At 37.2% G+C, this 15,804-nt stretch overlaps 2 protein-coding genes across 3 annotated transcripts; both read right to left on the minus strand.

The window, feature by feature from the left end:
* Positions 1-4,986: 4,986 nt before the first annotated feature.
* Positions 4,987-7,292, minus strand: LOC113759246. Its single transcript, XM_027301814.1, has 2 exons — positions 6,345-7,292; positions 4,987-5,480 (listed from the first exon to the last, which is right to left on the minus strand). The coding sequence occupies exons 1-2, from the start codon at positions 7,290-7,292 to the stop codon at positions 5,079-5,081; spliced, it is 1,350 nt and encodes a 449-aa protein (XP_027157615.1). The 3' UTR covers positions 4,987-5,078.
* Positions 7,293-11,694: 4,402 nt separating this feature from the next.
* On the minus strand, positions 11,695-15,730 carry LOC113761402 (serine/threonine-protein kinase PEPKR2-like). Of its 2 annotated transcripts, none has more exons than XM_027304370.1 (5): positions 15,622-15,730; positions 15,315-15,417; positions 14,220-15,221; positions 13,205-13,501; positions 11,695-12,537 (listed from the first exon to the last, which is right to left on the minus strand). In XM_027304370.1, exons 3-5 carry the CDS (start codon positions 15,037-15,039, stop codon positions 12,173-12,175), a joined length of 1,482 nt encoding a protein of 493 aa, XP_027160171.1. In that variant the 5' UTR covers positions 15,040-15,221; positions 15,315-15,417; positions 15,622-15,730; the 3' UTR covers positions 11,695-12,172. The 2 variants fall into 2 exon arrangements, with proteins under 2 accessions (XP_027160171.1, XP_027160172.1); XM_027304371.1 differs by lacking the exon at positions 15,622-15,730 and adding an exon at positions 15,536-15,590.
* Between the last annotated feature and the right edge of the window lie 74 nt (positions 15,731-15,804).

A 15,804-nucleotide genomic window follows, 5' to 3' on the forward strand; every position in this document is an offset into this window, starting at 1 on the left:
ACATTATTTTCAATACACAGAACCATTCCCAGACATTTGAACTGTCCCGTTCCCAAAAGTTAAAAAGTTTTTAACAGGAAGTCAAGTGAAGCATCTTTGACAGCACTACTTGGCAATTTTGTGCCACAAGAATTCCTCCGCTGACATGCTAAGGTAATTGGAGAAGAATTATATATTAGGATAGTTGGTCCATAATTTCCAGATCAGACATTAATGGGTGCTTCAATCATTTCAAACATTTGTCCTGGGGTGCAGTGCATTTCCAATGCGCCTTGAGCTGATTTGATGGTATTATAGCATCTGGAATTATGGTTGTACCATCGAGAAAGCTGGTGAATGGGTCCCTGAGTTGCACAAGTTGGCTTGCGGTGACGGACGCTGTGGAAAAGATTGAACTTATGCAAGTCCCCGCCAATGGGGTCTTCAACACATTTATCGGCCACTGTCAGAATTGATGAGCCCTATCCAGCACCATCCCTTTGCATTAATGACCATCACCCCTCTCAATACTCTAATCAAAAGCCGCCTAATATCTCTGTCATGCCACTAACCTGCATTCTTCTCGTCAAGGAATTGTCCCCATCCCATACATTAGGGGATTTTTGTTGTCTGTTCATGGAATGGGATCAGAAAAAGGAGACTTTATATAGGATAATCCTCTCTTGACTTCTCGTTTTAACTGATTTTGCCCTGATGGGCGCTTCTCTATGTGATAAAAGTGGTGACTGTGCACAAATGGTATAAATTTCTGTTCATGACTTGATTCTTTAAGCTACCGTTTGCGTGTGAGCAGAAGTATGGAAAAGTGTAGGATTATATTGTTTGGATAGGGTATTATTTGAAATATTATTTAGAATAATTACTGTAGTATTTTTTGTGATGTGATGTATGTGAGACAAAAAGTAGTTGGAAATATAAAAAAGTGGGTTGGAAAATGTGTTTATGATGCAAGCGAAATATTATTTGGGATAAGTTCACTATCCAAACAAATTAAGCGAAATATTATTAGCTAATTTTTTTTTCTCACTGTGTGTGTGTGTGTTTATATCAAGATAGCCGCAAAATTTTCCTGCCATTTCTTCCACTTTTCTACCTTCTCTGTTTGTGCTTTCTTATGTTTTGTATCATGCAAAATCATCAACACATTTTTTTAATTATTTTTTTTATTTTACATATATCACGTAAAAAAGTGTTATAATATTTTTTTGAAAAAATTATTTCAAATAATCATTCATTATCCAAACACGTTCAAATATTTTTAGAAACTATTACTAACTAATCACGTCCTCTCAAAGTATTTTTCGTCAAATAAACATACAAAAAAATTGATTTTCACTTTTCTTTACTTCACTTTCCTACATAGCTTTTCCTCCGATCAAAACTTTTTCTAATAGATTTGTAACTTTCACATATACATTGAAAAAAATTATGTCAGACACCATGCGTGTCATGGAGGTCTAGGAAGAATCTCTTCGAGATTGAATGTACATAATTGACCGAGTTGATTATTTTCATGCATAAGAATACTAGATTACCTAGTGAAAAAGATTGAAAAATCATCACAAACCTCCCTTATTTCTTTTCTATTGCAATTTTTGGATTATTAGATGATGATTTTTTAATTGTCCATATATAGAAAAGAAATTTAAACTAGAAACGACATCTGTTATGTCAATGACACCAAAGGGATATTAAATGAATGGAATTGGGTATGGATGGAATAAAATGAAATAGAGCCACTTTGAGTTTTTGTCTGAAATGAGGCATGGAAAGGAGCCATTACGAAGAAGTTTTGGGGGTTACAAAGAAAGCTTCTTACTCATATTGGTCATGGGTTGAGAACAGGAATTGAACTCTATGAAATCTAATCTCCCATTGTTGCTTAGTAGTTTAGTGGTAGAGCGATGGGCTGTTAACCGATTGGTCGTAGGTTCGAATCTTATTTGGAGAGATTTGAAAGAATTCAGAATAAAGGGGCTGATTGACATTCTCAACTTGCCCCATTTTAAGGTGTACAAAAATAGTGGGCTAGTGAATATTAGGTCATTTATGTCCACAAATGATGATGAATATTCAAAAATTTGTGTTGCAGTTAAATGCATGTGATTTATAAAATTTCTGTGCAAGTGATTTATGATTTTGAGGGCACATTTTGATCCCTGGTGATGATTAGAGTCGAAACCACTTAAATTTTTTTTAACCAAAAGAGAGAGAATTTTAAATGTATTGACATTCACCATCTTAGTAAACTTTGTATGGTGATGAATTTTTGGAATTATGATAAATATTCGTATCATGAAGTGTAGTTAAATTCAAGGCTCTGTTCGTTCCTATGTTCTGATTGCTGCTAAAATTTATTAGTTTTTTTATCATAACAACCGGAGGAAAGCGAGAGTGGCAAAGCGCAGAACCTACAATAACGTATGCCTCCAACCGGACATTGGTGGTGAATTTGGGATAAGGCTTGTTTGTGGGACCTAACGATAATTCTAGTTGACAAGATTTTAATTTCGATCAATTCCGTATTTGATATTTGTTTTCCACCTTTGATGTTTCTGGGATGAAAAAAAGGAATTATTACTTTACTTAATAAGCGAACGAAGAGCGAGCCATCATGGGCAGGGATCGAAGCAACATACATTAATTAAGATTAAGAAATGGATGAAAATTTGTCTCTGATGTGAAACTACTATTTATCTTCAGCAAATATCCAAGAAGGAAAATGGAGGAGGAGAAAAAAAAAAAGAAGAAGTTTCCCAAACACAAGACAGTTTCAGGAAAAGGAGAAAAGAAAAAGGTTGATTAGATTGGGAAAGGAAATTGTGGCTTGAATGCCAAAACCGAGTTAAATTAAATGAAAGAGAGATCGACAAAGCAACTACTAATTGTGATTTGACATCCATCAATAAACAGTTACCAAACATTCAAAGAAAAGATTTTTGTGGCTCAGAGATGAGAATGGCAAAGGCTTATACAAAACTTTTCAAATGATTTGTTTACTTTTACTATTCTTCTAGTAATTGGGAAGAACAACCTGTGGAGTGTTTTTGGGTAAACCCTTTTCGTTACTTTTGTTTCAATTCTTGTCAAGTGGTTTTACAAAACTCAACACTAGAGTGTATAATAGGTAGTGTTTCTTTGCCTTTTTTCCATGCCCACTGAGGACCTCCATGTTACGTGCGGAATTCCACAAGGACTTGGTAGCTACTACTGGACATTAGTTTGTTAGTAAGTGCTAGTTCATTTCGTCATTGATTTTGATTTTTCAATGGTACTACAAACGTTACAAACATATATATATATATGTAAAACTGTCTCAATCGCTACTTCATAGACGGTGGTATAATCTAGGACAGTAACATCATCCCAATTGGATGCCAAATGATAACGATGAAAGCACTGTACAGTGTGAGGATATTGAGCCGAGATTGGATGATGCTGTTCGTAGAAACAAGTTCATCTGTCACAAACACCAGATTAGAACATATCTCTGAAATTATAAAAACACAGAGATCGTCCATCAATGCCGGTGCAGCAAAAGACCTTTTGTCCAGTTGGGCTCGATTAGCATTTACACCTCAATTTAGGACAATAATCACCATGAATTAGGACATATCTTCGAAATACTCCACAGTAACTAGTATGACTTAGAATATAGCCTGCAAAATCATGAATTTACACGAATTCTTATAAATTATCCATCAATATAGTCAGTAGCAGCAACAGAAGACCTCTTGTCTAGTTGGCCCAATTAGCATATAGCTTTTCTTCACAGCACTACCTATAAAGGTCTACATATATGTTTGCCATTAAACGGATCAATGTACAGATGTCTGGTTGGTTTCTCAATTCTGCATGCCCTACTTCTCAGTTTGGACGAGTCAAAAAACGTAAAAACAGACAGAATCACAAAGCATGGGATTGGGCATTCTTTTTCTCTTTTTCCACTTTAATTATATGCTGGGGCATTATTGTTTTTCTTGTCTTTTCTTTTTTGTTTGATTCGCAGAGGGTGTACTGGTGTAGGCCCTGTAGGGCAACAGAGAACTCCAGTTTCTGTCAGTGCTTGGGGCACCTCAGAGCACCAAGTTAATAGCAACAAGTTCCACATGCGTACGCTTGAAATAAGCTTTAGACAACCTGGAGTTAGTAGCTGGGCCTCATCTTGTTCTAGATATAGATCATGTCGTTAGGCCTCTCATGATGCAACCACACCAAAAAAAAAAAAAATGTTCATAGAAAGAACTCAAACAAAAATGGGCTTACACGATGTCGCCTTTGTATATTTCGTTCTCCATCAGACAGAAAAAGAAGAAGATAGAAAAAAAAAGAAAAAAATTGTCTGCCTAGCCATTTTGAATCGGAACTGTCACCACTACCAATTTGTCCACCTAGCCATGTTCGATCGCAAATCCGTTTCCTTCTTGCTTCAAATGAGAACGATGAGGTGAAGAATAAGGGCTAGATTCAGGTCTTTGAGGTTTTTGTTCGATTTCTAATTTTTGTGCGAACAAAAAGACCCTTCAAATTTGAGGATTGCGTCTCACGCGATGGCCTTGCAGGTTGCAAAACCAGAGCTAAATTGACAAAAAGGGTCAACAATTGACCCTTCTGTAAATTCAAGGGCTAAAAGTGTTCATTGAATAGTTGAGGGGCTAAAAGTTGCCCCTGTAAAAATTCAAGGGCAATCCAAATTTTTTTCCCCCAAACAAATATTATTGAGTCTCCAAAGGATAACGGAAGGTCGTCTAATTAATAGTAATTCCAACAGTCGAACCTGTAATATGACTAAGAAGTAACGATAAGGAACAATAATATTATAATCAAAAATTTTTGAGAGATCAACTATAATATATAAATAGTGCAATCTAGAAGCTTATGTTTCTTGTCATGTAAAGTATTGAATTTCATGAGAAAGTAATGTACCTGAAAAGTTTACGGGACAAGGGGAAAGGGAGCAAGCACTCCTATGATGGTAAGCCGGGAAATTTGTTGAATTAAAACCAGTACATGAGATCATAAGCTAAATTAAAAGAAGAGTTCAGCTGGTTAATTCATAATTGCAAAGGGCACATCCACTAACAATAGCAGTTTTGGTGTTGGTGCTGTTTTTCTTCATTCATGAGGCAGGCTAATTCCTCCATCTTCCTCATCTTGACATCGTCGAGAACATTTCTAGCCCATTCGGAAAAGTAGGTCTGGTTATGGCCGATTAGGCCACTCTTAAAGATGGACATGCAGCGCCTGTCATCTTCGGGATAGGGACATTTTTCGCCATCAGGGTCTCGCCATGCGCCCTGGTGCTTCATCCCTGACCAGCTAGCAATCCAGTGGTAGACGTATTGCCCTACTCCAGCAAGTTTTAGCCATCCTTTGGGGAAGAATTCCAAGACGCTGCTGTTTCTATCCATCAAGAACATGTTCGTTAATTGTGCCCCATGTGGAGAGATTAAAATGTCTGTTGAACTCATCAGTTTCACCTGAACAAAGAAGGAAAAAAATTTTAGAAATTGGCTTTAATTACAAGTATCATCATCAATACTGATCATGTCATGAGAAATTACAAAATTGAAGTCTGGCTTCGTCTACCAAAATTAATAATTTGGTAAAGGGATCACTTATTTCTACATTTCCTTTGCTTTCGGATGGGGTAGCCAACCGCATGTGAGGGGGAGTAACTTGAAAACTAATCAAATGGGAGTTCTTTAGTATTACTCTGCATTGGAAAATGAAGATATTACCAGCAATTTACAGCAGGGTTGACCATGCATGTATACATGAATACTTTGATTGTCAATTACGCATGCAATTATACCAAGAAAAGGACGTGGACAGCTGAATTTTGGTAAACAAGAGGTGATCCATTTATTCCAATTGGGACTACTTTCAGCCAAGGCAATCAAATATATTCCATTGAAAGAGATTCCTTTTTTTTTTCTTTTTAAATATGGATAATGACTGGAAAAACCAACGCATGCCAAGGAAAGAAAGTCGAACCGCGTACCAAGATGCCCACATAGTCCCACCTTCACCTAATTATTTTCCACCGTTACTCCACTACACTATAGTAAGCATTATGTTGGATTCGGCAGGTTCGCATTATTCCGTAGACTACTAGCATCAAACAAGTATTAACTTCCCAAAAATTGCATGCAGCTCCATGAAAAATGACAAGGATGAACCATTTATTTTCTTTTTCAGATTGCCAAGTTAAAATGAATGGGGATCAAAATTGTAGCCTTAGATACATAAAAATGCAAAATGAACGACGCTAACACCTTGCTCGCAACAAAAGAATAGAATTTAACGCAAAATTTAAACTAAGAATGCATACATAGACCGACCTGCTCACAGAATGTGAGATTATTGGAATAAGCAACCCTGAATCGGCAGGCCTCAACCTTGTTGCATTCCTTCTCAAAGATGGCAATAACAGCAGAAGGATTCCTGAATGATCTAGCTCCAGTCCTCATGAACATAGTCATTCCAATCACCGGTACACCCGCCTTTTCATCAACCTCGGCATTCCTCCCCTCTATGCTCACGTTGCAGTAAATCCTAGCCTTGCACCTCAGCAGATCATACACCTCAATTCTCCTCTGCCTCGACATCCCACCTTCATTGTGTCTCATCACCACCGCTTCCTCAAAACAAAATGGATTTTCATCATCATCGTCATCATTATTACCATGATCATCAGGCCCTCCTACCTCCTGATCATGAGTAAACCCTTCAATATAAAGCGGTTCGCCGAACGTAGCTTCCATTAAAGCCCTCAACCAGGGCCCCATTTTCATCCTGAGCTCACCCCAGTGGTACAAAACCCACCGCGTCGGCGCTGCACAACCGTTCTTGATATGCCACGCTACGAATGGCACCATGGCCGAGAGGCCGTGCCAAATGTTGTCGTAGTTGTAGTGGTTGTACGAGACGAAGGTGACCCCTTTCAGGAGGGTGGCATTGTGGGGTAGAGTATCAGGCCATGCAAGCGCATAGGAATTCCATGCACCCTCATGTGTATCTCGACCTTTGAGGCATAAAAGTCTTCCTTTTGATGCCTCTGATGGGAATTGTTGGTACTGGACTTCACCTTCCTCGTGTGTATCGTACATGGAGCTCATGAACCACGTGTGGCCTTGCTGGGCCGAGCTCGTGTAACGCAAGTCCTTTAGCGGGAGGAAAGTGACCGCGTCACGAAGCTTCGAGGCCGTGGATTCGAGATCTTGGGCGCAGTATTGCTTGGCTAAAGTTGATAAGTTTGTGTTGTTGATTACATTTTGCCATCTGCGCATGAATGTCCAGGAATTTGTAGTCGGGGGCAGTGATGGGATCTGCAAGGATTGGATTTGGAAGAGAATGAGGAGGAAGGTGAAGGTGACTAGGAGGTAAATAGAGAGCTTTGGTGAGTAGTGAAGAAATTGTGAGATTTTACTGCTACTACTTGGGGTATGTTGCTTTGAGTAACGAGGTTTGTTGTTTAGGTTGGAGCTGGCGATTCTTTCTGGTTCTGAGGTTACTCCCTTAGCCATGGGGTTGGTGATCTTAAATCTTAATAAGATTTGGCAGAGGTGGAATTTAATTTGAAGCAGCAGATTGAGATGTTGAGGATATATGGTGCAGGTTTGATGCGGTCCTGATGATCAGCAGGATGTTGGGAACTAAAGTTCAGAAGCTTTTTGAGTAGAGAATGGTCCTCCTAAGAAGGGGAATCGTATGGTTTCTCTAAAGTTGCCAAAATGACGCAAAACTTTCAGTCTTGAAGAAATGGACAGAGATTATTACCAAAATCTAAAAGGGATCGGAGAGAGAAGTAAGAAAGTGGAAAGAAAGAAAAGTCTAATAAGGATTGTTTGAGATGATGAAATAGGAAATGAAGCTTAAAAAGTGTAAGCTAAACTAATATAGCTAGAAAGCAACAAAACAAAAAGCAGGGAGAGATTTCCTTAGGGTTCTTCGCCCCTTCTTTCTTAGAACCTCCTTTTGGAGAGAAGGATGCAATTATTGTAAGAGCTCGTATTGCTATTTTCTGGAATTTTTTGGTAAAAGAATGTATTGCAGTGTTTGCCTTTTTTTTTTTTTTTCCACCCACGAAAATATGTAAAAAAAACATCGTAAATTTAATAAGAGTTTGACATTTTTCTGAGATCCACATCCTACTTCCCCAAATGAATCTTTGGCCAATAAGGTGGCGTCAAATTATTTCTGGAGAAATTTGATATGATCAATTGTTGAACGAAGAATTAGGCGCATAAATATCACATAGGCTTTTTTCTGTTTCTAACTGTAGCTTAATCGATATGTCATCCGAAAAGAAATCATCCTGTTTAAAAAAGAAAAAGAAGACAACTTTGTGTAAAAAACGCTCCAATTTTCTAACAGTTGAGGTTGAAAGCAAAACATAATTCAATCAACCTTTTGGTAGACACTCCCTTTTGCGGAAATACAAGAATTTGCCGCTCTATTTATCAACATCTTTCAACTGAAAACACGGCGTTTAGCGTTTCTTGGTTTCAAATGAAGTGAAAATAAGTTCAACACATTACTAGAATGCTTGGTTCTAAAGTCGTTCATCACCTGAGAGCATATATACTAATTGTATTATACTGTGATTATATGATTAACTCACTAAAATAAATTATAGAAGCAAAGCCAAAAAAAAAGAAAGAAAAAAGGGTGCTTAAACTGGCACAAAGCGAGAGTGGGCAGGGGATCGTGTGCAAATGCATATAGATATTTCTGCATATGCTGTCAAATCGAGGAAGTTTGTTTATACTTTTCAGTCAAAGATATCTTAAGCTCCATTTGGGGTTACGGTGCCTTCGATAAAAAAATAATTTTATATGCTAAAAGTATTTCTAAGGTGTTTGATCAACATTATCCCATAAAATTAGAAATAGAGCTCTTAGTGTTAAAAGCACTTTTAGCAAAAGTTCAAATTTGATGCTTTTAGAGTAGCTTTTGTGATTTAAAAATAAAATATTAAATTTAATCCTTTTATCCTATATTATGAACCAAATAAAGAGATAATCACTTTTGAAAATCAAATTACACATTATCTAATACAATAATTATTTATTGAACTATGTCTCCAAATAATATATTGAAAAGCACTTCAATAGTTAACAGTACTTTTATTAAAAACTCTATTGGAAAAGTATTTTGCAATAAACTACTTGACCTCAAATAAGTCTTTAGTGGGATAATTTCATAAACTGGCCTTGATGTTTTGGATAATTGTGGGTACCGCTTCTAAAGTTTGAAAAATTATACTTACCTCCCTTGATGCTATGAAAAACTATGATAACCCTCATAAACTTTTACAAAATTTAAGTGAAAATGAGTTTAAAAAAGAAAAAAGGAAATTCTTTTTTGATATATACTTCTTTATCCTAAAACTCTAATGTCATATGATCTAAGACGCCATACTTCATTCCTAATTTTTTTGACTAAACTTATTAATCAATTTACAAAAAGTCGACCAACTAATTAGAGAGGCATCTATTAAAATAAGTATCTGCAAAAAATTACTTAACCAAAAAAAAATGTCCAAAGTATAAAAAAAGAATGCTTTCAAAACATGGCTTAAATTTATTACAAAAAAATTAACTTGAAATTTTCACCTAACAGATAATGATTATAGTTGACTTTTTAGCATTTAATTTGTTTTACATATTAGAGAGGAGTAATATTGAATATTCGTTAGATTTTTTTTTTTTTTTTGCGTATATCATCAATCGTTACCAATACATGCTTTATAGATAGGGATGGCAATGAGGGCGGGTAACCGCAGGCACCCGCCCCGCGGGGGGCTAATGGGGAGGGGGTTGGGGCGGGAGGAATTTTTTACCCCCCGCTTTGAAACGGGGCGGGGGGCGGGGGAGTGTACCCCCGTCCCATCCCCCGCCCCGCCACCCGCTTTAAAAAAATAAATATATAAAATATATATATGTATATAATTATATATATAATATATAATTTAATTAGTTACAAACTTATGATAATGATATTATTAGTTATATGTATTATATGATATTTATTAGTATATATAATATAATTGATATTATTAATTATACTAATAATTATATATGTGTACTAATACAAATTATTAATTGGTTATACTAAATTTACTAATACATTTATACTAAATCCCTAATTACACTTAATACAATAACATTTTTTTCTTAAAAAAAGCACAAGCACAATAATGAATTAATGATTGTATTTGTGCCAAGAGTGAAAACTTGACTACATTAGTTATATTTATTTCATCATGTTGGATTGTATTCAAATAATTTTGTTTGATTGTTTTTATAAGTTTCAATTGTAAAATTACAATAAATAATAATTTGATGATGTGTTGATATTTTAATACTTGATTATTTGCTAAAATTTAACCATAATAAAATTATATAACAAATTTTTATTAGCCCCGCGAGAGCACCCGCGAGGGAAGCGGGGCGGGACGGGGACGAGGCGGGGGGAGCGGGGGACGGGGGATGGGGCGGGGGCTTGGGGAGTTTGTAGGCAGCGGGCCGAGGGATGGGGGAGGGGTCCCCAACCCCAACCCCGCCCCGTTGCCATCCCTATTTATAGAGAAGGATTTTGTAAGTTTTCAAACCTCAGAGGAGGTGATTGTAATTGTTAAAATTTTCAGGGGAGGCTTCTAAAATTATCCCTATCTTATGCACTAGAATAAAATGAAAAATTCAAAATAGTAGTAGTAGAGGAGGATTAAAGCCTTGCTTATCCACACGGGATCCTTACTGCCACTTTTCCAGTGACAATTCAATGCTACTTCTATATTTATGCCAAGTGTTCTGTTTATTTAATTTGTCATGTGCTATTTATTTAAATTTTTTTTACCATCACGTGATAAGTGAATTGGCACTGGATTTGACACCGAATAGTGATATAGAGGATCCCAATTGCTAATTTCGTGATCAATCCTGAATTTCCGATCAGTTGGGATCCTCTATGGCACTGAGGATCCCGTGTGATTACAAAGTAGGTCGCGAACGACGAATGTTATATTGCTACTGCTGACACGGAAACATGCAAAAACACCCAACGCTAAACTTAAAAAAACTTTCAAAGCACATACATACACACGGATCATGGATGGTGTAGTATTTACCGTTGATATCATGCAATGCAATAGGAGGAGGTCTTATAATCGTATGCAGAAGAAGTTAACGGAGATTCAATGCCCAGAACTTGAACTCTACTCTTCTTCTACATGAGGGCAAATGGTGTACTCCTCCCTATCTTCACCATGCGGTTTTTTTTTTTTTTGACTTCTTGTGCATGGGATCTGCAGCAGAACTTATCCAAGATCACCATTCAACCCCCGAGATTTTTTTTTTCTTTTTTTTTGAAGGAACCCCCGAGATTCAAATGTTATGAAACCCTCCGGTAGGAGATGATTTATATGAAATTAACCCCATTACCATGGTCTGGGATTCGTTTCAGTGGAAACTGGTAGTTTGGTTCATTTGTTTCACAGATAGATTCTGGCTCATGCATAATTCAGAATGCCCTGGGATTTCTCCTTAAAACATACCCTGAGGCGGTGAGCTGGTAATGGTAAAGATGGCAATTCATTGTCATCCAAAGCGTCATGCCTCAATTCATTCATTTTAATTACAGTCACAATGAATGACAACTTTCTTTCAGGATGAGACCTGCAGCAAACAGTTATCAACCCTAGTCATCGACATTCAAAGACACTTTCAGCCAAAAACAACAAATTGTTATCCTTATATGGTTACAGCCCTTCCAACTTTCACGCTGAGCAATAAATGTTCTTCTTGATTCCTACTTCAGCATAATGTCAAGTAGACAGCTATTATCTGCATGACAAGCATAACAAGCAACCAAGAAGCAGCAAATCTGTATTTACATGATATCTACAGACCCGCTTGCAAGATTTACTAGGTCAAGTTAGAAATAAAGTGAACAAGGCACACCGGATAGCCTTATAATTCCTCGGAAAAGGGGAAACAAAAACTTTGCTTAACAATCAGGACATCCCTAAGTATAAAAAGTCAACATGCTCAAGCTCATCACGCTCTTTGTTAAACTGCTGTCTGGTACGGTTCCTGATGTTTGTCTTCCATCCAAGTCATATTTACATTGGAAGTGATTTCTGAGGTATTAGCAGGTAGCAATTCAATCAAAATGCAGTACAGAGGCTGCCAGCCTTCATGTTAGAGGAACATTCCGCCTGCATTGGCCTAACAGGGTTCCAAAGCCTGCTTCTCTTTGGCTCTGATATCCTTACATGGGAGATTGCCACAGCAAGAATATCAACCAAAGCAGAATCTTCACCTTCAAGCATCTTTTCTGAAGTATAGGAGGAAAAAGTAGGTCTAGAGTCATCATAGAGTGAGTTTAAAATTGTTGATCTGTTTCTCTCCGACTCTACTCCAGTATTAGCAGTCAACTGTCTTGAAGTCATATTAACCTGTTTTTTCCTACTTGGCAAGATCTTATGAGTCTTCATTGTGGATTCAGTGTAGAACAAAATCCATGGATGACCTTCAAAAATTTTTTAAAAAAATGTATTAAAAAAAACGCATGTTAACAAATATCTGAAGAGAAACAAGACAGTTGTTTGTTAAACAAACTTCATGGAGACAGATCAGAAATTTAAACAGCTACAGCACCATTAATTTCTTATGCTTTGTCCAAGAATGCATTTTAGGTAGCGAACATTAAGTTCATGAGTTTAGAAAGCTCTCTGTGTATTTCTGTTACAAAAACACTACCAGAAACTTGATATAGTATGATAGACTGCAAATTCCCTACATGAAAATTTCACATTAATTCAGAAAAAGGCTAGACAATAATACACTAAGACAAGAAGGAAGTTTCATTAAGATTAATTCATTTCAATGCTTATATGAATCCACATGTCCCTGTATTAACTATGGCTATGTGGCCGCAAGCAGCAGAGTTGTAAATTGATCAATCAAAAACCAGAAATTTCGGAACAATAAAGATAGTTTCATCAAAAAGTAACTCTTTACCATGTTCACATGATTCTAGATGCCCTTAGACATACGCATAGAAAACAACTTCTTAAACCAAATGACTTATTTCTGTATTCCAAAAGGTTTACATTATCACTCTTTTTCCCCAGATATCAGATTTGCTCGTCTCATTATAAAATCTCAAGGTTTTTTTGGTCATTTATATTACTCACTCAGTACTTCTGCTGCAGTAAATCTATTTGAAACATCCCTTGTCAACATGCAGCTAAGGAGATCACGAGCAGATGGAGACACACATTCCCAGACTCCACCAATAAAGTCAAGGTTGTCCTTCTTGATAGCCTCAAAAACGTTTTCCAAAGAATCACCTTGAAATGGCAAAAAACCAACCAACAGTGCATGAAGGAGGATGCCAGCACTCCAAATATCTACCTTTTCCGAGTAGTCACCCACCAGAATTTCTGGGGCAACATAAGCAGGGCTTCCAACTACACCAGTCAAGCTCTGACCTATTACAAATAAGGGCCCTCATCAAACCAAGAATATTTTAGAAGTTGAATGCAAGAGACTAGCACTGCAGTGAATCAAATTCTCATGTAAAGTAAAAATCAACATATATGAAGAGACATAGATGGATGGAAAAATGATATAAATGGCCTACTTAAAGTCTGATTGAATAAACCACTTATTGGGAGGTCATAAGGAACCTGTCTACTGCTCTAAATAGAGCTAGACTAGAAGAAAATTACCCATGTTTAAGAACTGGATTGCATTGACCAGATTATGTCTTCAAGCAGGTATAGTCTACAGCAAAGTCAAACGTGCTCTTTTGGCAAATAGATATCTGCAACATAGATTAGCTAAATTGTCACCCCACAATATTTAAGCATTGCAGGAATCTTATTTTTCCGCCTTTTCCAGATCCAAGTTACGAAAATCCATGTTGTTTATCCATCCAGAACTCTTCCATTTAAAGTACCACATTCTGTGTTTTTTATTAATAATCCCCAAACCTAATATGAAAGTGGTAGAACTAGAAGAAGAAAGAGCAAATACTGTAAACATTCCACGATTAATCTAGATGAGGACTAACATATGATATAGAATAGGCACCAACTATAATCTACTTGTCCACAAAAAATCACAGCACAAACAAAAAATAAAGAGGAAAACCATGTCTACAACAACTTAAGCAACTATAAGTGCAAATGAGGAAATTGTAATCACCATCCACAATTCTCACAGCCAATCCAAAATCTGCAAGCTTCATCTGTCCAGAGCTTGTAAGCAGGATGTTCTCAGGCTTTATGTCTCGGTGAACAACACCCATCTCATGGCAATATCTGATGACCAGAATCAATTCCTTAATTAAAATAGCAGCTCGCTGTTCAGAGTACCGCCCTTCATTGGTCATCTGATCAAGCAACCTTCCTCCTGAGCAAAGCTCCATAACCAGATGAAATGACTCAGCATCCTCGTAAACAGCCTTTAACGTCACAACACCTGGATGCCCAGAAAGATGCTGCATAATTTCTACCTCACGATGCACAGTCTCCTCCCCCTTCTTCAAAGTCTTGCAAGCAAACTGCTCCCCACTCACTTTGCTCGTACAAATCATCACATATCCAAACTTCCCATGTCCTATAACTTTCCCTAATTCATATTCCTGATCAATCTTCTTCTTCCTCCCCAACTGAGTGGCCGAATCAATGCACCCAATTTTCCTTTTGAGTCCCCTAGCTGGAGGGTCCAGACAAGCACTACCACCACAAGGAGGAGCAGTGACCACTCCAGGAACTACATTCAATCCGGCACCAACATCACCTTTCTCTATAAATTCCTTGCACTTCCTCTTCCTCCTTGAGTAATCTTTCAATGACAAATGAGAGAGAGATATCTCTAGCGAAGTCAGTGACAGTTCTTTTTTCCTAACAACTAAAACCTCCGCCCCTTTTCTCTTCTTTCCCAAATACTCCATGTTGCAACCAGAAAAGCCAAACTTACAAGGCTCCCTGGAACCATAAACAGCTACCCCTTGTACAACCATTCATTTCACCACAATACCTCAAAAATCTTAGTAAAAACCCAAAAATTAAATAAGAAATAAGTCAATTACTCTAAAGGCAACGTTACTCCCCATAATAGACAGGATCCCGGCAGCAATCAGATAAATATTTTATCAATCGAACATTAGCCCAAGACTGAAAGTCGAGATTTTTATATCAAAATCTGCAATTTTCACCAAAAGTGTATCAATCAAAACCCAATCCAAACCCCAAGAAAATTAGTCCACAACAAAATTCAAAAAAAAAAAAATCTAACCAGTAAACGTAATAAGCCGTTTGTCTTTTTTCTTCCTAACCATCTGCCCAAATAATTCATGGACCACAGACATGGATATGCTGCTTCTTTTCACACTAAAAATCTGCAACAAACAAAACCACAAAAGCCCCAGAAAGTTTAATCCACAGATATTTCAGAGTAAAAGAACGAAAATTAGCAAGCTCAATAGAGTAGAGCCTGGAGAGACTTAAGTAGGATACAATGACTGAAGAATGATCCAATCATGACTGTAACACCAGTATATATAGCTGTAGTGTGTAGTCGTAGAAGTAGATCTCTGTTTTACCTTCATAGAGAAGAAATATTGGTGAGGAGTAATCAAAAAAAGGAGCCCCCTTTTTCCTCTTTCACTCTCTGCTATTTGGTGAGGAAAAAGGAAGGACCCAGTAAACTGTACTGCATACTTGTGTTGCTGCGTGTACAAAATACAGAGAGAGACAGCCACACGTGACGATTTTTTCCGCCAATT

This window comes from Coffea eugenioides, chromosome 2 (assembly GCF_003713205.1).
Source record: "Coffea eugenioides isolate CCC68of chromosome 2, Ceug_1.0, whole genome shotgun sequence".
Classification (NCBI taxonomy): Eukaryota; Viridiplantae; Streptophyta; class Magnoliopsida; order Gentianales; family Rubiaceae; genus Coffea; species Coffea eugenioides.